Raw genomic sequence first — 22250 nt, forward strand, 5'->3', positions numbered from 1 at the left:
CACTTCATATACACTCACTGCAAAATGCTCTTGTTAAAGCTGATTGACATCACACAATTCCACATACCAACCATGGTGGCGAGCAAGAAAATCCCATGCTACTAAGTCCTGTTGAGGACCCAGATTATCTATCTCTTTTTTTTTATTTTGGCAGCAAAGCTTGCAGGGTTATAGTTCCCCAACCAAGGATTGAACCCAGGCTCTCAGCAGTGAGAGTACAGAGCCCTAGACCACTAGGGAATACTGCGGATTATCATTTACATCAATCAACCTTCCCTTCAGGGTAAACTGAGGTCAAAGTGTACTTATTCATTTCATAAGGTCAACAGTAAAAATCTGTGGTATTTACTTAAGAGATGAGAACATCACAATGAATGTCATGTGAAATAATCTGAAAAACAACCGAAAATAAAGACATATTTGTTTAAAAAAAAAAATAGAAGGGGTATTATATCTCAACGCCTGTCCCTAGCAAATGTTTATACCCTCATTTGTAAGCAGCGTCTGGCAATAGCAAAGGGAATCCAAAGGCCCCGGAGAGGCCGACGACGCCTCCGTTGGGGGAGTCACTTGCAGAAACATTACTGAATGGGGGCGCTGGCGCTTACCTGGCTCCAGCTCAGACACGTGGCATTCCTCCACGGCTCCAGAGGGGCTGTGCACCTTGGCATCGATCTTGCCTTTTGCCCCATTCAACCTTATAGCAAAGGAGGCTGGCTGATTAACTTTTAATCCCGATTCCTGAGAAGTCAACACATGAGACAGGTTACAGCCCTTGGCGTTCTTGTTCAGCAGCACACACCATGCCAACCCAGGATTCCTGGGGGGACAGTTCTCAGGCAAATACGCCTAAAACATGTTTTATTATATAATATCTGGCAACAAAAGAGCAGGTGAGTAATTCCACATTTCCAGCATTAAATATCAGAAAGCAGAGATAAACATCTGCACAGTCTTGTATCCAAACCATCTTGACTCAGACATGGTTCCTGGGTTTAGAGACTTGAGACATCCTGGTCAACAGGATTACAGTTTCAGCATCCCAAACAAACCTGTACAGGCCAGGAAACCCAGGATCTTACAGATCCACCCCCAGCAACCACCAAAATAAAAGAAAGAACAAAAAACCCTTCCATTCTCCACCCTAGTTTTAGGAGTGACCTAACAGCTGATAAAACCGTGCAGTCACTAACAAAGTGTTTTTTTTAATCTCATGGGTGGAGATGGAGAGAACTTTTAATAAATCTGTAAAGGGCTACCCATGATTTTTCTTTCAAGCAGTACTGCACAGTGGTTAAAAATCAGCAGGACCTGTGGTTGCTGCCATTTCCTAGGTATGTAACTACTGCTGAACCTCTCTGAGCCATAGTTTCCTCATCTGTAAAAATGGGCCTAACTAAAATCAACCTCAGAAGGCTGGTGCAAGGATTAAACGAAGTTGTGCATTCAAGGCACTCAGCATAAGGCCTGGCCCATACATCGGGTAGTTTTAAAACAGAAATGTCAGCTTCTCCTTATATATTAACACACATTTGGAAGTTTTCAGTGTCCTCATTACCCCCCCCCCCCAAAAAAAAAACATGGGAGAAGTATAGCTTTTGCTCTCTACTGGATGAGTTTCACTCTCCATGGTTTCTCCTGGAAACTATATCCTCTGCTGGGAAAAAGGATTAGAAGTTCAGATGCTTGAGGTATTTCAAGATTGGCCAGTCCTGAAGAGCAAAATTTTACAAGGCAACAATTTTGACGTAAACTTGGTCGGATGGCTACTCAGATGATAACTCTCAAGCAGCACGGCTCATACTCAACGTGTCACGAGGCACCCAAGGGTCTTGTGAAAGTGCAGATTCTGATTCAATAGGTTGGGGCCAGAGCCTGGGATTCCAGGTTTCCAGTAAGTCCCCATGTGATGCTGAGACTGGCAAGGCGCTAAAGCTGTGCCCTCTAGTTGAGTAGTCACTAGTCACATGTGGTTTTATATATATATATAAACTGAGATATATATATATAAATATATATATATAAACTGAAATCAATCCAACTGTAAAATTCAGTCTCTCAGTTACACTAGCCACATTTCAAGTACCCAAGAGTTGCAAGGGGCTCACGGCTGCCCCTGGAGATATGGGACATTCCCACTGTTGCGGAACATTCTACTAGACCGAGCCACCGTAGAGGTTACAGACGAGGGAGGAACGAACCCAAAATTACAGAGTCTTTGATCACCAGACCACCCCCATCCAACCAACCGCCTCCCCTACAGAATGCCAGCCGACTCCAATTTTCTAAAAAGTCTCAAACGCAAGACAAAAACAAGCCTGTCTTTCCTAACCAGCCCCAGATGTTGCCATGTAGCTTGCTAGTAAACCTCTAAAAAATACTTTACGTATCCCTTGGCATCAAGTAACAAGGGGAGAACAGGGGACCAACTTGACACACAAGTCCCCCCTGTTGTCCCAGCGGGTTACAAAAGCTGAATGGACACACGAGCCTGCTGCACACGCATTTCAATATTTCATGACCAAGAGGATTCGACAGAAGTCTCTTGGAGGTGACTACTCCACATCAGCTCCTTTTGGATGGAACCATTTATGTTACCTGAATCTGCTTGCCACTAAATCCTCAAGAGGGAGATAAACACCTCGGAAGATCCAAAAGAAATCTTCGAGATGCATGAAGGCAGCTCTGAGCCCCTCAACAAATGCTGGGTTTATCTCCCTCCGTAGGTTTTAGTTACGTTGGCCACAGAAGCAACTTCTGTTAAGAAGCCTTTAAATGAAACGCAAGGAAAACATCTGCCCTGCCGTGACCAGTCAGCACCCTTGGTACTCGCCAGAGGCCACTCCAATCTGCAGACTGTGACTCTGGTTGGGGTTCTGTTTGGGTTCCCTAATGTTTGGGACAACTAGCAGTACCAGTTTCCCTTCGGGAGGAGTCAGACTCTCAAATATAAACCAAGTGCATGGACCCAGGTCCAAAGATACCGATCATCAATCTGAGATACAAGGATGAGTTTTCATCTATCCATTATTTTCAAGACCCAGGGGCCGCTGATGGTTCTAGAGAAATCCCTTTAACCAGAAATCATCTTTTGAGATTCTGGTGTTATATCACAGCCAAATTGCTATAGCTGACTCAGACAGCTAGTTATCTTCAGTGTCCTAAGACCCAAAGGCATCCCCAATGTTCTCAGTTTGCTGAAGACTCTAATGCAACCTTGAATGATGTGCCCTCTTTAAGCCAGGGTAAGAAACTGCACTTCCTGCCATTCTAATAGGTCGGGCTATGTAACCACCTGCCACAATGCCAGGACTGGCATTAAGGTGGTGACTATTAAGAGCAAGCTTCTGGAGCCTCACTCTAGCTGGTTCCTAGGAGCTGTATCTTCTCTGCACCTCAGTTTTTCTATCTTTAAAAGGGGGGTCAAGAAAAACCTATTCACCAGGCTGTTGCAAGGACTGGGAAGTAACACTGATTCAATTCTTAACACAGTGGCTTGCACACACTTATTATAAATAAATCAGCCTCGTAAAATAAATCACAATTGACTTTCTCGAGGAAAAGGAAGCCAATAATAGCAAGCTGAACATCACAGAACTGTTAGTTTTGCATTTGTTTTGTTTTAAAAGCCCTCCTTATCCCTTAACCAATGATTAACAGGCCTTCTTTGTTTCTCTTGGATAAATATTTAGAAAACAAACTCATTCCCAAATGCTAAGGAGTTTTGTTGACCGTGGCTGCTTTTTGCTTTCCCCAACAGTCTCCTGTCCTAAATGTGACTCTGCCCCAGGAAAGCTCCCCTACGACTGGCGGCATCTGTGGTCAGAATGCACCAGGGCGCTTGGCACAGAGTCGGAGATTGAAGGGGCCGTGGGAGTCCAGGGCCTCACTGGTCAGGCTGTGGCCAAGGAGATGGATGTTTCCTTGCGTCTCACCTGAAGGCTCAGAACAGTGAGGCGGCGGGCGTCGTCCGAGGGCGCTATCACCGGCACCACGTAGGGACTTTCGGGAATGTGCTCGTCATTGAACTTGATGGACACCTCGTAGTTACCTGTGGGGAGAGGAGAGTCCCACCGTGTCAGAGATTCCAAGAGGGCAGTCCCAGAGCAGCTGCCTGGTTCTGGGAGAAGAGAGACCCCCCCCCTCACTGCCCACAGCACCACCCCACCCATGGTTGTAACTGACTCATTCAGAGACGGTCACCCGGCTCTCACCAGGCCAACGCTATTTTCTTAGCTAAATGAGGGCACGTATTCTTTTTTTTTTTCCATCTTAGATACTGTGTTTAACAATTGCAAAGACTAAAGCACTGAAGTGTGTCTTTTGTGCTTTGCCTGTGTATATGTGAACCCATACACACGTCAACATCTGGCGTGTATGCCCAATTTCTTTCCAAAGGAGAGGCTTATGACCAAGAGTTATATCAGAAGTTATATACTTAAGAATAAGAAGGGTTTCATGTAACCAGGATCCCATTATCCATCCTGAACGATGAAGAGTAGGACAGAAACTCTGACAACAGGGGTAGAAGCAGAGTGATGACTAAAGAAGAAAATTCAGCCGAGGAGGAAGGGCGGGGATCCTTAACCTGGGCCCAACAGGGCTGCTGCACAAAGGGTCTGTGCACAGGACTCAGGAGATCCACCAAACTTGAATGGGAGAAAACGATATCTTTATTTCTACTAACCTCTAACTGTAATTTAGCATTGCCTTCCTCTAGAAATGCTGACAAGAAATCACAGTGCATTAAGAATTGTGATTTTTTTCACCAAAAAACAATCATGTTTCAGTTTTATATGTATCCTGACACAGCAGTTATACTTATTACCACTTACAAACTACGAGAGTTAACAGACCATCACCAAGTCATATGCTTTAATGTATTCATGAAAACCTGTATCCATTGCTAAGTTACTTATCTGTTCCTTTAAAAAGATTTTGAAAACAATACTTTGATTTCTTTTATGATCCAAAGTAATTTATTTCATGTGTTTAAAGATATTTCCTGAGATGGTCCCCAGGGCCTTCACCAGATGCCAAAGAATCCATGGCACAGGAAAGATTGGGACTCCTGCTCAGGGGAGCTCAGATGCTGAGGCATCTCTTCCAGGGCAGACATACCAGCCACTGGTTGAGGGCGGGTCAAGAGAGGCTGCTCAGCGGGGACTATGAACCAGCTGAACAAGAGCACACAGAGTGAGGCCAAGAGACAGGGAGAACAAGAATTCCTGCCCCTCCAAGGCCTGGGGGATACACCGCAACTGGATTTCTAGGAGACACTCCCATGTGCCCATACAGAAAAACTCCTCTTCTACTGGTGCTAGCCTGACGAGCTTTATTCCTCACAACCAACCATCCCCAAACAAGGACAATGTCCTCCACCGGCCCCCGAGTACCTACCAGGTTCCTGGGCAATATAAGACACACCACAGGATCCGTTTTTATGGTCATCGAATGTAATCTCGGCCTTACTGGGGCCCTCCACAGCGATGGAGAGGCCCCCAGCGCCCGCCTCCCGGGTCCAGATGCTAAACTCCGCTGAGACAGAGAAACATCTGGTCAGCGACTGAGCCCTGGTACTGGGTTTCATTTGCTCCCAGCGTTTTCCTCTTTCTCTAATCCCATCAGAGCCCAAGCAAGGGCACTGCAGATGTGTGCAAAGCACCGTCCATGACTACACAAAGTTCATGGCATCAGAGCGTCTTCTGAATACACGCAAACCAAGCCAGAACAAGATGAGATTGTGCAGTTTGGTTTCCACAGATTTTCCCACCCAGCAACCACTACTGCAAGGGACCACTGCCATCAGTTTTAAAGAATTCTAGCATGTGCCATACCTGCAAGATGCTCTGGAAACAGTTTTATGACCCTGATCCTCTCTGAGACACTCACAACACTCACTCTTAAATTACAGGCTCCAAGAAGTCCCTCAGGGAGTCACTTGTTCAGTCTTGGATTAGCAAGCAACTCCCATCTGTCTCTAGCCATAGAAGCCTGTTTTAAAGAAAGCCCCTTCATACCACCAGTCAGAATCACGCACACAAAGTCTTCCTTTCAGCACAGGGCAAAGGGTACAGGGTGCTCACGCCGCTGGGCTGAGCTCAGCTGCCCAGAACGCTCACCCGGAACTCCAGCTTCTCCTCGCTCCAGGCCAGGGCCTCCTGCCCGGACCTTGTGGGCACCCCCCTCGCCCAGCGGCCCCACAGTGAACTGGAAGGGGCTGCCAGTGACATGCTGGCCACGGTACTTGACGGTGACGGTGTGAACGCCCATCTCCTGGGGCACGAACCGGACGCAATGCGAGTTCTTCCCCACCGGCACAATCTCCGCCTCGGTCACGCGGCCAGAGGGGCTGGTGACATGGGCCGACATGTCACTGCTGTCAATTTCTGAAAGGGGGCAGGGAGAAAGAGAGAAGGGTCAGGGCGAGGGCCCAAAGTGGAACAGGACATGCAGGGCAAGCAGAAGAAGGCAAAGTGAGTGCAGCTCAGGGGTGTGGGGTGCTCAGGCTTCCTCTCAACCCAGCTGGATGCTTGCCCTTCTATGTCCCTCAAACCCCTAGGTGCTTGTGGTCAGCATGGAGAGAGCAGGGCCCCTCTGGCCACCCAGCGCAGAGAACGTTCTGAGGGCACTGATAAGTGCCCTGGGGGCACTGTACAGCCCTCCTGGCTAGAGCTGAGTTAATTCAGTCAGAATTAATTCAGAGTTAATTCCATACAGAGGTTTCAAACCAGAGCCTGAGCTGATAGTCACAGCATGTACATAACAATAAAGATGGCTCAGATGTTTCTAAACCAATGTGACATGGGGGTATCAGCACGCTTACAGGGGCTCTTTTCCATAGGTAAGAATTCAAAAAGCACTGTCAAGAAGCATTGGCATTTCTTCTAGTTAACAAGTCTAAATGCATTTAGAGGAGAAAGTGAACTCGGGTTGGTCCCAGTGGCAAAGGGAAAACCACGTGTGAGCAAAGCATTGAGCAAACTGAAGACCAGAGGCTGCGCTTCCAGAAACACAGCGCCTTGGGTCCCCAGCACTAGGAAGCAGACCGTGTCTGTTCCACACGACGTGCTCGGCCATGCCAGCGACTGTGCTTGCATGACGTGGTGGAGTCAGGCATGCCGCAAGCAAGGTGACCAAGTAATGGCATCATCGAGGGCGCCACAAAACTGCACCCTCCAGCCCTACGGGTTCCGGGTAGCAACTCGTGACTCTGAGCCCTGAGGATGCAGGAAGGAGGTTGAGGGGAGGTCACCCAACACGGCCTGGGTCTGCAGGGCCTCTGCTCCCTTCTAGTTGACGAGAGGGGATGCTTTAGGTAAGGAGGGGGAAAGGGAGTCTCCACCAGAGTCATCAGGGAGCACTGAAAAGAGGAGGGAGTCAGAGTCAGACGTGACTTGAGAGAAAGGGTAGCCGTCCTCATCACACACAGAGGAGACACACAGGCCAAGGGGACAGGAAGCAGAATTCCCCAAGCAAGGAAAGTGAAGAAACGACAACACGGTTCATCTGCCTAGCGACTGGAGAAATGGAACTGCAAACTTTCTTTCCATCAGGCTGATCAATGTGAGAATGTGCTTACTCAGTACCGGTGGGGAAATGGAGAAACACCAATTTGTTTTCTGGAGGACTGGCTGCTGAGGCATAGAGGCATCTGAACCGTGTGGGCCCAGCAATCCCATTCCTGGGCATCAGTCCACTGTGATGAGAGGTGTCACAGGGCACTGATTAAAGAGGTCAAGGGATGGAGATGAGAGTACCTGAGATGATGATGTATGTACGCAGAGGTGAGATGGACTCTTAGGCAGCCAATCAAAGATGATGGGGAAGTGTATTTTAGTGTGGAAAGATGCCCACAATATACTGAGCAAGAAGTGCATTGGTGTGACCTGAGATGGAGCCTGTCTGTCGGAGGCTGGAGGCACCCAAGGTCCAGCTCTGGACCTCAAACATGAACCACAGTCTCCATGGACGGTGGGATACCAGGTGACACTTACTTCCCCTGGTTTTGAACACATGAACATTTTTCTGTTTTTTTTTGCCACGTAGTGAGGCATGGAGTATCTTAGTTCCCCAACCAGGGATTGAACCAGCACACACTCCCTGCAGCGGAAGTTTTGAGTCTTAACCAGGACCACCAGGGAAGTCTGGCACATGAATTTTAATGATCATAATCCATGCATCTCTCTTTAAGGTCTCTTAATCTGGACACTACAGTAATGAGGTTTCTACCGACATCCAGAAAGGAAGAAACCATCAAGTATTGCTGTGAAGGCAGAGCAAATGGACATGGGACAAGTTAGGAAAGACGGGAGACACTGTGGAGTTTTATCTAGAAGCCAGAAGTTCATCACAACATGAGCTTCATCTGAAGACTGTTTAGATTTTCTGTCTCCATAAAACCTACAACTCCACACAGTACATGCCAGAGGAGCCTCAAGTGACCTACACAGTCACTGCTTAATAGAAAGAAACTGGGCTGCTGACTGGCTAATTTGGGCAAAGGGCCAGCTGTGGCCCAGCCACCTACCCAGCCTTGCATCCCAGCCTTCATTCCAATTGTAGGAATGAAAGGGACAAATGGGAATCAGAAGGATGTCACTGGGCTGACACCTCTTTGCAAATATGAATATCAGTAGGGTCACTTCTCTCACTGTTAGTCCAGTCAACAGACAGTAAATTCTCAAAGCTTATCTATTTTTCTCCCATGGGATGTGATAAAGCTATTTTCACCTGGAAGAAGGATAAGTAAATAGATTTACTTTTCATGGATAGGCCTCTGTGAAAACAAGTAAATAAATAAAATTAAATTCAAAAAGTAGGAAATGGCAACCCACTCCAGTATTCTTGCCTGAAGAATCCCATGGATGGAGAAGCCTGGTAGGCTACAGTCCACAGGGTCACAAAGAGTCAGACACGACTGAGCGATTTCACTTTCACTTTCAAAAAGTAGTCCCACATAGCAGACACGGACGGTACCATCTGGGCCAAGCCTGGACTTGGTTTCCAGTGGCGCCCACTGCCTGGACCCACGAGCCCCTCAGGCTCACCTGGGATTTTCAGGTTCAGGTCACAGATGCTGCCAACAGTGGCCGCAGACGGGGCTCGGCTGGTACGGGTGATGCTCTCCTTGACTCTTCCCTCCCCGCTGATTTTCACGGTGAACGGGCTCCCTGCAAAAAACAAGAGGGCCCTTGAGAGTGGCCCAGAGCCCACAAACAGTGTCTATGGAAAACCAAATAGGGACGCAGAGAGCAGAGGGGACCACACGTACCAGGCACGTGCTCGTCAGCGAACTTGGTGGAGACGATGTAAACCCCAGGCACGGTGGGGAAGTAGGAGACCTTGCAGGTGCCGTCCTCCAGGTCCTCGGTCTGGATGTCCACCTTGCTAGGGCCTTCCACCGCCAAGGAGATGCCTCCGTAACCTGCAACACAGTTGCCCGGGGCCGCTGTGACAGCAACTCATCACCAAGGAGAGCTTGATGAATGCAGAAAGGACCTCCACCCCTGCAAATGCTCCAGACAGCAGAAAAGACAGTAACAGTGGCCCTGTTGGACAGCCCTGGGCAGAAGAGTCAATTCCAGGTTCCTGCTCTGAAATAAACAACCTGGCTGAATATGGCCTTGACCATACCTTTTTCTCAAGGCTCTCTACTAACATCCCACCAATGTCCTGCAGAACTCGCTGGGGAAGATACATTCCCCACATGCCTCCAAGAAAGGCATGCACTGCATGGAGGTTTATTACCAGCTGCAGGCCTGAGAATTTGACATTTCCAACTGCTCCTAGATGCCGTGGCAATCCTGCCAGGGAACCACTAAGACAGCATATCTAAAGCTTTACGAACTTGAGGAATCAACAAAGAACAGCAGCCTGTCAGGACCAGAAATTCTCCAGCTCCTTCCCTGGGGAATGTGACTTTGTTCAGAAGTCAGTGAAGCAGTCCTTCACTCACAAAGGCAGAAGATCATGACTCTGGAAGGTGGAGTAGCTTGGAGCACACCAAGCTAATCCAGACCATCTAAGAGCAAACAGGAAGAAATTCCTCATTTCCTTGAAAGTCCTGCTCAGCTAAACATGACCTTGGGCCAGCTGGCCCAACATTCTTAGCTTAGGATGAGGCAACGAGACCCTGGGAAGCTGAGAACAATGGTGGGAGTATCGATAATGAAGCAGCTCACGGCTGACCCTGGGCTGCAATGATAACCATGTCTAAAGATCGATAGTTTGAAGGATGCTTAGAAAGAAAAGAAAGCTGGCAGGATAAAAAGGCAAAACAATCAGAGCAAAAGAAGCCAGTTCCAAAGCCTCTTCCCCCTGGTCCGCCCCCGCACACACCTGCATCTCTTGTGTCCACAATGAAGTCAGACATCTCGAAAGTCCGGCCTTCTGACAGGCCACGGCCATAGACCTTGGCTCTGCGGGCATCCCCGATCTCTGACTGGACCACCATGATGGATACGGGGCTGTTGGCCACGTGGTTTCCGTTCTTCTTGATGCTGACCAGGTGTTCACCCACCTCCCGGGGGATGAAGGAGATGCCTGGACCGGAGCACAGATTGGGGTTTGTGAGGTGGGAGGGTGATGTCAAGAGGAGGAAGCAGAAGGGAGACAAGCTTGAAAGAATGGAAACAGGACTTTTTTCTTGACTTTCTAGCAATGTCCAAGAGGGTTGCCAGCATCACAAGGTGGAAGTGCTTGTATTCTGACCATGCACGTGACCCAGCGGGTTTATCACATCATATTCCAGGATGCTACCAATCTCCCACGCAACAGCTGGGATCCCCGACATGGTGGGAATCCCCATCTGCCACTCAAGATGGCAACCTGGGCTCACCGATGTGATTGTTGGGCAGCCTCTTCAGGAGACAAGGCTCGTCACGACCGGATGGGGCCTTGATGCTGGCCGTCAAGGTGCTAAGGTCAGTCTCGCTGATGTCAAGCAAGAAGTCAGCGGCTGAGCCCAGCTTCACCTGAGAGCACCGTCTGTTGTCATCTGGGAAACACCACCCCAACACAGCTCGGTTACACATGGTCATCCTGACTCTCCAGAGCCCTCATATCGCACACCATTTACAGGTGGACAGGTAAGAATTAGTTAAGCCAAGTTAAGTGAAAAAAAAAAACAAAAAGTGCCCCAGACAATGATTAGACCTAACCAAGAAAGAAAGATTGCTACTTATGCCTTTATGCCTGGTTACGGGGAAGACTAGTAGCTGGCAGGAACTAGAGACCTGGGTCCACACAGACCATGTTTATATCCCACTGAGAGCAGGATTTGAACACACAGAGCACAGTGGGAGTCAGAAGCAGAGCTCTGAGCCAGATAATCTCCACCTGAATCCCAGAATACCCATGAACCTAGCTGAGCCACTGTCTCTCCAACCCTCAGTTTTCCCATCATTAAAAGGAAGACAAAAATCTATCTAGGAGTGATGCATCTTTGAGCTCATTCACTCATGCAATACATATTATTTGAATGCCTCTCTTTGAGGGCTTCTTTTTTGGACCCTGAAGTCAGACTGGCTCAAATAAGTGCCTAAAAAATGGTGTGCTTGCTTTTCCTGGGATGGCCAGCTGAAGGAGGAATTTAGCCCATCCTATGTTGGCCTTGCACCCTTAGTTTGTTCCCAAGCAGTTGCTGTGAGACTTAATTTCGGACTTATGCCTAGCCTGCTGCTCTGGGTCTGAAGGGAGAGGTCCTTATTGGAGCAGGAAGCCTGGCGACTCTACCTGTGATCTTGGCTGTGAAGGGGCTGCCAGGGATGTGTTTGTCATTGTACTTGACCAGGATGCTGTAGTCACCCGGCAAGGTGGGCAGGTAAGTCACCGTGCACGTCCCATCTTTGTTGTCAATACAGCTGATTTCAGCCTTTGAGGGTCCCTCGATTGCCAAGTCCAGGCCACCTGTGAGTGGGAGGGGAGGGAGAGACCGTCAGGGATAGGGTTTCTTTGTTTTAAAGGGGATCAGCACTCATCTGGGACAGCCCTGAGGCCAGGACGGACAGACCAACACAAGCCGTGGGAGCCACAGGCAAGGCACGTAGGTCAGAATAAAGTGACTGACACAGTCAAAGTGTCACGGGGAGGACACTCCACCCTCTGAATTCTTCCTGCAAGTGACTCAGAAGTTCTGTTCTTCCAGATGTGTGGGACGAGGAAGGGACGGAACCCCACAGGCCAATCACACATATGGGACAGAGTGTCACACACAGACTGTCACTGCTGGTTGGCTGGATGCCACCAAGAAGAGCCCACTGGAACCACACATTAGAAATGTCTGTGATGACCATGGGCATGGGCATAGAGCTTTATCTAGAATAAACTGCTAAATCATTCATGTGGCCCCAGGGATACATGTATAGGTACAAGAGAAGAAAAATGTTATCTACTGAAACACACTTAAATTTCAGGCAAGTCACAAACAACACAGTATGACTGTGACTTTAATCAGAACACAAAGGACTTTAAAATTTCAGTTTTGGGTGAAAGACAGAGGAGCTCTAATAGGAGATTCATATGAGAGAAAAGACAAGACAGATTCTACCGTTCAGGAGTCTTATTTTTAAAGGCTTCCATGGAATTGCATTCCCTAAACTCTCCGATAACCGAGAACTACAGTACCTTCTCCTGCGTCCTCGGTGACGATGGTGAAGGTGGCGGTTTTGTTGGCCACTCCGTACACCAGGCCCGGGCCGTACGCAGACACGCTCCCACTGTTGGGGTAGTTCACGTAGAACTGGAGGGGGCTCTCTGGGTTTGCAAAGAACACACAGTATTGGGACTCATGGAGGGATGATTCACCTAACAGCAAGGGTAGGCGTGTCCTGGGCAGAGCAGAAGCAAGAGGGGACTGCAGGGCTCACCATCCTAGGACACGCAAGGAGGGGCTCCTCACTGAGGACCCTCCAGTGATCACACGAGATGAACAGTCCTGAGCTGGAAGGAACAGCTCCACAGGGTGGGAATGACCCCCACTACATGGAACATGACTGGGAGGGCCTTTGGGAAGGACATTTGCCTCTGGCTTTCAAAATTTGTGCGTTCAGCCCCAGGAATCCATCTCACTGTGGTCCTCTGGCCCACCTACTCCAACCGCCAACACTGCACAAGTACTTCCATTTTCAAAGTGGTCAGATGTCAATTAGGAAAAGACGCCACAGTCCAGTGACTGGGGGTTGGTTAAATAAACACTGGACTTGTAGGTCATTAAAAATAATGAGGGAGATCTATGTACACTAACTCAAGAGATTATCCACATGTGTTGCATTAAAAAAAGAAAAAGGTGTTTTTACTACTGCTTAATCATTTATAAGACATACTTCATTTGCAAGGAAAATACTTGTTCACCAAGTTGAAAGATGATTGGGGTTTTTTTTAAGTATTTTAATATTAACCAGATCAAGGCAGGGAACTAACAAAAGGGAAAAAATTAAAATTTAACAGTTCTTCCTAAAACTTGTGTCATTTTTTTGGTATGCTGGAGAAGAAAAGACTTTTAAATGGCAAGTTTTTATTCTTTTATGCTTTGGCTAATTATGATTAATTAAATACTTGGTAAAAGTAGAAGACAAAAATAAAAAGGGTAATTGCTATATAGTAGTAATATCAATATCTCATTATAGTAATACCATATATAATATTAATACCCTATATAATATTAATACCCACTATAATATCTATATAATAACACCCTATGTAGTAATATGGCGCTAGTGGTAAAGAACCTGCCTGCCAATGCAGGAGTCATAAGAGGCTTGGATTCGATTCCTGGAGGAGGGCATAGCAGTCCACTCCAGTATTCTTGCCTGGAGAATCTCATGGACAGAGGAGCCTGGCAGGCTACAGTCCATATAGTAATATATACCCATTATAATAGATTCTTATGTAATATTAATACCATTACCCCAGTCCAAACTAGAACAAAATCACATGTATATTTGTTGGTGTAGCGGCAGTTATAGAAGTAGAAGGAATATGTAGAAAGAGATTTTTTTCCCTTTTCCTGTATCTGCATCTTTAGAATATTTAAATAGAAGCAGGTAAATATACTGTGCCTTTGAACAAATATTATCCTCACACATAAACTAAATCAAACATCAAATTGGGAGAAATATTTGCAACTCCTATCTCAAAGGGCTAATCTCCCCAATATTTAAATTGCCCTCAGAAACTGATATGACAAAGGTCAATAATTAAACAGAAAAGTTGAGCCAAGGACACAAATGTCTAGTTCAAAGAAAAAGAAACAGATATAATAATTAGCAGTATAGAAAGCTGCTCAAGTTCACTCATAGGAGAAATGCAAACAAAGCAATACTATTTTCTAACCATCCATTTGGCGAAGATCTAGAAATGTGACGGCACATTCCACTGGCAAATTGGTGGAAAAGCAGGTGCTCTGTGACATGGTGGGTGGATGCGTGAACAGGAAGAGGCTGGGTGAAGGGTGCTTTGCTGAGACCTGTCAGATGGCTGTGATTGCATCCTGCGATTTCTCCCCTGAAAAGCAAATCTCTCGGCTACACCCTGCAGGTGTGAGAGGATGGATGTGAAAGGCTATTCACTGCAGCAGGACTAGCGGTCGCAAAAGGCAGGGAAGAACACTGTTTGTCTCACGGGACAAACAGTGCACACGTGATGTTCCTCTGAACGGTGGGACACTGTGAACACACTCTACTGTATTCGGACATGCGAAGCTCTCCAGGTTATAATGTTAGATGAAGAGAGTAAGGTCAGAATAATGAGCAGCGAACGCTACTGTTTATAAAACAAACAAAGAGGGGTTAAAAATCTGTATTCCCATCTCTCGAAGAGTCTTAAAACTTATTTGGAAATCTAACATAAAAAAATCAGTAATGGTAGGGTTCAAGGAGAGGGCAGATAGGGGATATGGATGGGAAAGAAACCTTCCTCCACATCATTTTTAAACTATTTGGCTAGGTTACATACTTAAAATATTACACTAAAAAATAAAGAACTATTTAAACAATTTAAAGAAAAAGAAAGTAACACTGTGCTGGGCTTCCCCAGTGGCTCAGCGGTAAAGAGTCCGCCTGCAATGCAGGAGATACAGGAGGTTCCATCCCTGGGTTGGAAAGATCTCCTGGAGGAGGGCATGGCAAACCACTCCAGTATTCTTGCTTGGAAAATCCTCACGGACAGAGGAGCCTGGTTGGTTACAGTCCAACACGTCACAAAAATCCGGACGCAACTGAGCACAAGCACACAAGTGGATGGAGGTGAAATGTGAGTTGGTTTTGCTTGTCAAGGGCAGAGTGACAATAAAACAACATACCCTCTTCTCACAGCCTCTTCTCCTGTCCCAAACCCTGATGCTGCTTCGGGCTCTGCAGGCCAGGCTGGAAAGTCCCTCGAGTCTCACATTTTTCTCCCTGCTTTATCCCTTGGCCATGCTAGGCACAGTGACAAAGACAAACAATCCCAGACCGAAGGGCCTGTACTGTGACCCGGGACACTCAGCTGCATCGTCCCTACTGGAAATTAGCCGGATCTGCTGGGGTCACAGGCTGCTTGGTTCTGCAGGGAGGCCCACACTGCGTCCGCAAATCTGCCACCAAGAACCACACGGCATCTGACTGAACGAAGGACGACAACCTCCCGGGTGTTTCCGTCCTGACTCCTGGAGTCCCGCGCGGCCGGGCGGCAGAGGCGTGGAACCCGACTCACCAGGAATGTGGCTGCCCATGTATTTGATGTGCATCTCGTGGAGGCCAACCTCTGTGGGAGCGTATCTGACAGTGACTGTGCCGTCCTTGTTGTCCACAATCTCGGGCGTGGCCGTCTTCCCGGAAGGCATGTGGACCTCTCCTGTTGGAGCACACGAGACAGGGCGGTGACCCCACCAAAGACTGTCTCCCGAGGAGCCAAGCACAGAGGCACAGGTGACCTTCACAACAAAGGTTCTCAGACCCAAGAACACTCACTGCTGTAAAACAGCAAGTTCCATAACAGGAAGCAGAGACATACCTGCCTTCATTCTGTTCTCTTGTGTTTCCACAAAATGCAGCAGGAGACTCACAAGCAAAGGGTCTTTTGAACTGACAGCCATTAGAAGCTTAAATAGGACTTGAGAAGACCACGAGACCAATCAGATCAGTTAAGCATCAAGTCAGAGAGAAATAGGCATTGAAAGAAGGCAAGGAGAAGTAACTCTTACACAACAGACCTCAGGGACAATGTCACATCTGGAAGAGTGGAAGAGTAAGAAAAGGTAGGAAAAGGCGGGGGAAGAGGACTCTGACAATCAAGAGAGACATCAACACAGTGGCTCTCCCCCTATAGACAATTTCTGGTCCTTTCTTCAGCATGCAAGCTATGAATGAACCCGCTCTTCAGAAACACACATAAATACGCAGAATATTCTGCGATCTCAGGGGCTCATGGACTGACTCCCTATAGCCAGGGATGCTGGGTTCTGAACCCCAGATCTGGGGAACAGGTGGAACCAGCCCCTGGGCACCGTATGGATAGCTAGTGAGAGCCAGTGAGGACAAGAGGGCTTTCCCAATAGCGCTTACCGGTGATTTCTCCTTTCCTGACTGCAAATGGAATGACCAAGTCGAAAGGCTTAAATCCCAGGCCGTTCATGTTGCTCACTGGGACATAGGCCTCTTCTGTTACCTAGAAACAGGAAGCAGCGGTCACTGGGTAAAGTGGACAACACTTCCCCAGTGTGGGCTAGGGAAGCTGCAGGGGGCGGGTCAGAGCAACTGGGAATTTTGCAAGCTCATCCAGCCAGGATTCAAGGGTATGGCTGCCCATGCACTGTGGGCTTTGTCTAACTGGCTCTGGGGCCAGAGTGGACAGCAACTGAGGGATTGGAGGAGTCATGCTGACTGATTGCTAAAAATTCCTAGGCTGTTTGCTTGTGAAATTCCCAGCAGTGCCCATGGGGAAAGTGGAAAAGTGAGAGACAGCAATGTCTGTGAGTCCCAAGAGGTTCCACCTGGAAAGGTTTAGTTGCTGGTGGCCTGGAAAAGAAGGTGCGTTTTAAGTGGCAGAAAGGAGCAGCAGTGGCTTTCTCCCTGAACAGAAACCAGATGTGCAAGTGGCGGCTTTGAGAGTCAGCAGGAGGGCTGAGAACAGCTGTCCGTCTTTCTCTTTAAATGTGGAGACCAACTACACCGAGCGTGATCACAGACATGGTGGCGGGCGATTCGTGGAGCGCAGACGATGACACGGGTGGGTCTCATTAGAGAGAAAGCGGGGGGTCATGGTGATGGGCTGATCAGTGGGGACAAACCAATGACCAGGACACCCAGAGGGCTTAAGCAGTCCCCCAAAAGCAGGCTGTAGCTTTTCTAAAATGAAGGGTGAGTAAACACAGACGTGAAAAGGGGAAAACGTAAAAACAAAAACCAAAAGTGTACCCAGGGCCTGAATCCAGGGGGACATGCATTTACCGGTACCTCCTTCACAGCTGCGACTTCCCCATCTGTGGCCTGGTCAGTGGCAAATGCAAATTAGTTGGGAATCACACTGGAGGGACATCACTACTCAGTAGATTCTACCACCCACGGTCTCCCCCCGACACCCATCTCTCCTGCCCAGCAGGGAGCCACTCACTGCAGCGGGAGCCCATATTCTTCCCTCCCTTTGTGGACAGCCAGCTGGCCTCCTCTCTTCAAATGTCATATCCACCTGCCCCCCTGGACCCGTGACCCCGCTTCTAGGAAACAGGACTACAGAAATACTAGCAGGAGAGTCCATAGGTATGTGATGTATGCAAGGGATTTTACTGGTGCTATTCATTGTTGGGAGAGGCTGAAACAACCCTCATGTCCATCTGTAAGGGAGCTGGTTAAGGAAACTATGTGAGTGTGCACAGTGGACCCCAGTGTAGCCACTCTGAAGATGTGATCAAGTCTGATCAATTAATATAGAAGGGCATTTATAGCACATTGAGTGAAGGAAGCAAGACGCAAAGCAATGTGCACGGTGTAACCTGATGTGTTGTTTTTAATATTTTGCCATTTTATTTTTAAAAATTATTTATTTGGCCATGCAGCATGTGGGATCTTATTAGTACCTTGGCCAGATTTCAAACCCATAGCCCCTGCATTGGAAGCACAGCATCTTAACTACTGCATCATCAGGGAAGGCCCTGATGTAGTCTTGTTGTTATTGTTAATTTGGCCATGCCACATGGCATGTGGGATCTTAGTTCCCTGACCAGGGGTTGAACCTGTGGCCCCTGCATTGGAAGGATGAAGTCTTAACCTCTGGACCGCCAGGAAATTCCCAAAACTGATACGCTTCTTGTACAACTTAAAAAAAAAAACAACCTAACACTGGCCACCCCTGCAGCATGAGATTAGGAAAGGGGTCTCTTATTACTTGGTATGTGTTGATACCTCCCTGGTGGTCCAGTGGTTAAGACTCTATGCTTCCACCGCATGGGGCACAGGTTCCATCTCTGGCCAGGGAACGAAGACCACATGCCACATGGTATCATAGATAAAAATACAAGAACTAAAAATCCTCCCCTATGGAGGAAAACTGTGCCCATGTTTGGTCTTTCCTGTGAATTCTGGCATGTCAGAAAGGTGCTTCACTTACGAAGGCAGCTTGGTAAACTTCAACATTTGAAACAGCCCTATTCCCCAGTTCCCGGACCGTCTCAGACTGGGGGCGAGTCCAGGACACCTCAGCCAGTAAGATCTTTCAATGGCTATGCTATAGCCTTTGATCAATGACTCCTCAATGGCAACAGGCAGAGAAGCTGCAAAATCCATGCCTTGCTGTGCGCACCTGTGTGATGTATTTAAATGAACCAGCCTGCTGGGGCTCCCGCACACATTGGCTACAAAGGAAGTACTGGATGTTCCTGTCTCTTTGGCCCCAGGCCTGTAGGGGAAGGCAGGGAAACTACACACAAGAGGTCAATTGACAAAAAGTCACCCCATCCAGGAAAGGCTGGAGCAAGTTCAAAGAATGAAGACCTAAATCGTGTGCCCTGAGTGTCACCCGCTTCTGCCTTTGGCAGTCGTTGGGGGAGGGGGGAGCATTTACACAAAGTAGTCTTGCTTTGTATGCATCCCAGGGCTGAAGGGACATTCATTCCTAAAGAGTTTGGTGGGCCTTAGTTCAGGTTTCTGACTCATCTGCTAGAACGGTCCTTGGTGTTCTCTTCCAGATTTTCTCATTCCCACCCTCTAAATGTGGTCTCTTTTCCCCAGCTCATTACTCCAGTAGGATGGCAACCTCTGCCCAATCTACTGCTACTGCTAAGTTGCTTCAGTCATGTCCGACTCTGTGCGACCCCATAGACGGCGGCCCACCAGGCTCCCCCGTCCCTGGGATTCTCCAGGCAAGAACACTGGACTGGGTTGCCATTTCCTTCTCCAATGCATGAAAGTGAAAAGTGAAAGTGAAGTCGCTCAGTTGTGTCCGACTAGTAGCAACCCCGTGGACTGCAGCCCACCAGGCTCCTCTGTCCATGGGATTTTCCAGGCAAGAGTACTGGAGTGGGGTGCCATTGTCTTCTCCGCTACCCAATCTAACCAACCAGAAAAGACTCCTGTGGGCTAAAACAGATCCTTAAAGCTACAACTGGGACTTCTCTATAAATTAGGACATAAACTCTCTAGCTGCATCTCTTTCTCTCCTGAAGGAGAAAAACACTCCCAAGTCAACAGTGTCAAAGGCTGACAAGAATCTCCATCCTCGAGACATAAAAGGGCTCCAGGTCTCGGGCACAATGTTTACAGATAAGCAGACATCTATGGAAAAGAATAAAGGCACAGCTGTTTATAGAGTGGGAGACAGACGTGACCTTCTGCTGCAATGGTCTTCACGCCCTTCTCTGTTGCTGTGTAAAGTCAGATCATTAGAAGGAGCTTTGCAGGCCATGCATGCATAGGGCCAGGCCACCGAGGTCTGTGAACTTTGTGGTCTGCTCCCGTCACATCAAAGGACGTCAGTGAGGACAGTGTGCAGCGACAGTGCCGAGTGGGCAGTCTGAGCTCAGCAGACTTCAGTCTGATCCCTGCTCCTATGTGGCATTTGTAACAGGGCCAACAATGCTTAGTTTTAGGGGTGAAATGAAGGACTGCTCCTAAGGTTTCTAACCCCCTTTCCTGGTGTAAGAACCTAAGTAATCAAAGGAAGATCTAAATGTCACTCAGACTTGAAAATTAAAGGGTCTAGCCATTCTCTGGCCCAGAGGATTTGCATAATGCCTTCTTTTTATTGCAGATGCTCCTAGCTTCAAAAGACAAGCTATTTCCCTCTCATCATCAAAGTTCTGAATCTTTCCAAAACACAACTGGAGGTACTTTGAGTCCTCGGACATGAGAGACAAGTCTCTAACATCAAGAGCATGGGAGCCTCTCTCCTCCAGGGGAGAAGGGAGGAGGAAGGACCAGCAGAAGGAAAAACTGTAATGTTTTACTTATGGACATTTTTTGGGTCAAAATGTAATTCTTCTGAACTGGGCTTAGGCCATGACATGGCCTAAGACCCAGTAGCATGATGGATACTTTGATTGCCAATATGATTCCTTAAAACCACTTAGAGACAAAGTGTCCCTGGGTCTCTAGAGATTATTGCAAGGTCCTGATGGCTTAAGGAGATTTAAAAAAAAAAGAAAAAGAAAAAAACAACACAAAACAAAACTGGCCCAGGAAGCCTCAGTCGGGGTTTAACAATCAGCAGCTGTTCCCGTCTGTGCTAACAACCACACGCTCTAGAGAAGGGAGTTTCCTTACCATGACAGTGAAGGGACTGTTGGGAATATCGACGCCACCAAAGCGCACGTAGATGACATAGGTGCCCGGCTTGGCAGCTGTGTAGAAGATGTCATAGGTGCCATCCTCATTCTCAATGACATCAGCCTCAGCCTCAGTGCCATCTGGGGTCAAAACTGTGCAGGTCACTTTGCCCTTCCCGGCGGTCTTGGCATCAACCACAAAGCCCACTTCCTCGCCGGTTTTCACAGTAGAGGCGATTCCAGGCCCTGGAGAAAAGTTTAAGAGGAAAGTATGGGAGCTTAAACCACAGACATCTGCCCTAGAGGCCCGAGAACAAACTGCACACCTTTGTTCTATCTGTGAAGGAATGTCAGACCCTCAGCTGCTGCTGTGCAGAGGGATGGCCCAGAAGTGCCCCAGGGAACGTGCTTCTCCAGGGAGCATTCTATCCATCACTTATTAACTAAACAAGGAGCATCTGTGAGTTCTGAGTGACAGCCATATGTTAAACCTGCTTTGCTGGCATCCCAGGGTATGGGGATGAAGGTTGACTTTCATTTGCAAACACACACTGGGCATTTAAGTGCCAGATACATACAAGGGGGAGCACACCACAGTCTCAGCTCTCAAGATGCTCAAAATCTAACTGGGCAGATGGAGGCAGGCTGGACACCAAGAATGACAGTTCAGTCTGCAGTGGAAACACCGAGGGAGGACTAAGTCACACAAAAAATAATAATGATAATAACCAGGAATTCCCTAGCAGTCCAGTGGTTAGGGTTCCTCACGTTCACTGCCCGGGACGTGGGTTCCACCCCTGGTTGGGGAACTAAGACCCCAAGAGCGGCGTGGTGCAACAAAAAGCAGTCAATGGTTGTTCTGCAGAGAAGCCTCCTAGGTGAAAGTTTAAAGATATATCCCAGGGTTGCCCCATTGACAGAGGCATTCCTGAGAAAGGAGAATTCTGAAGGATGGGCAGTGAAGGATGGGCACTCTAGGCTAAGGAAGACTCACTACCTTCGCCTCCAAATGATGACCAGTGTCTGCCTCCCCTCATCTATGGCACCCCTTTACTGATGACCAACAGATTAGGGAGTGCAAGAAGCATGCTGGAAAAAGAAACCAAAGTGTGGCAGCAACAGGGAGTGATAAGAACATGCTGGGGCAGTGAGCAGTAGAGGGAAGATGACAGTCTGGCCCTGAATGACAGACTAAGAGGAGGGGCCAAATGAGACCCCAGGCTGGGCAGTCTCCTGCCTCAGCTGGGGGAGGCAGAAGAGCCTGGAAAGCCAGGAGGAAGTCCCTCCTGGTTCTTGGGAAGATCAAACAAGGCAATCCTAAGGGAAATCAATCCTGAATATTCATTGGAAGGACTGATGCTAAAGTTGAAGCTCTAATACTTTGGTCACCTGATTCGAAGGGCCAACTCAATGGAAAAGACCCTGATGCTGGGAAAGACTGAGGGAAAGAGAACGGGGTGACAGAGGATGAGACGGTTGGATGGCATCACCGACTCAATGGACATGAATCTGG

General features: G+C 48.0%; 1 protein-coding gene across 9 annotated transcripts in view; it reads right to left on the reverse strand.

Annotated features, from left to right (window-relative positions):
• Positions 1 to 22250, reverse strand: part of FLNB (filamin B) — a 139279-nt gene that overhangs the window by 10602 nt on the left and 106427 nt on the right. For 2 of the 9 annotated variants that reach the window (XM_042236024.2, XM_060402297.1), the window contains 14 exons: positions 20736 to 20983; positions 17436 to 17468; positions 16545 to 16647; positions 15694 to 15834; positions 12628 to 12756; positions 11737 to 11910; positions 10841 to 10999; positions 10342 to 10545; positions 9275 to 9427; positions 9051 to 9173; positions 6123 to 6389; positions 5401 to 5538; positions 3936 to 4051; positions 609 to 741 (listed from right to left, as the gene is read on the reverse strand). In XM_042236024.2, coding sequence (XP_042091958.1) covers positions 609 to 741; positions 3936 to 4051; positions 5401 to 5538; positions 6123 to 6389; positions 9051 to 9173; positions 9275 to 9427; positions 10342 to 10545; positions 10841 to 10999; positions 11737 to 11910; positions 12628 to 12756; positions 15694 to 15834; positions 16545 to 16647; positions 17436 to 17468; positions 20736 to 20983 — 2121 coding nt within the window. Of the gene's footprint in view, positions 1 to 608; positions 742 to 3935; positions 4052 to 5400; positions 5539 to 6122; positions 6390 to 6411; positions 7364 to 9050; positions 9174 to 9274; positions 9428 to 10341; positions 10546 to 10840; positions 11000 to 11736; positions 11911 to 12627; positions 12757 to 15693; positions 15835 to 16544; positions 16648 to 17396; positions 17469 to 20735; positions 20984 to 22250 lie in introns of those variants that run through there. The other 7 variants (XM_004018362.6, XM_060402296.1, XM_027958250.3 and 4 more) reach the window with 4 other exon arrangements.

This window comes from Ovis aries, chromosome 19 (assembly GCF_016772045.2).
Source record: "Ovis aries strain OAR_USU_Benz2616 breed Rambouillet chromosome 19, ARS-UI_Ramb_v3.0, whole genome shotgun sequence".
Lineage (NCBI taxonomy): Eukaryota > Metazoa > Chordata > Mammalia > Artiodactyla > Bovidae > Ovis > Ovis aries.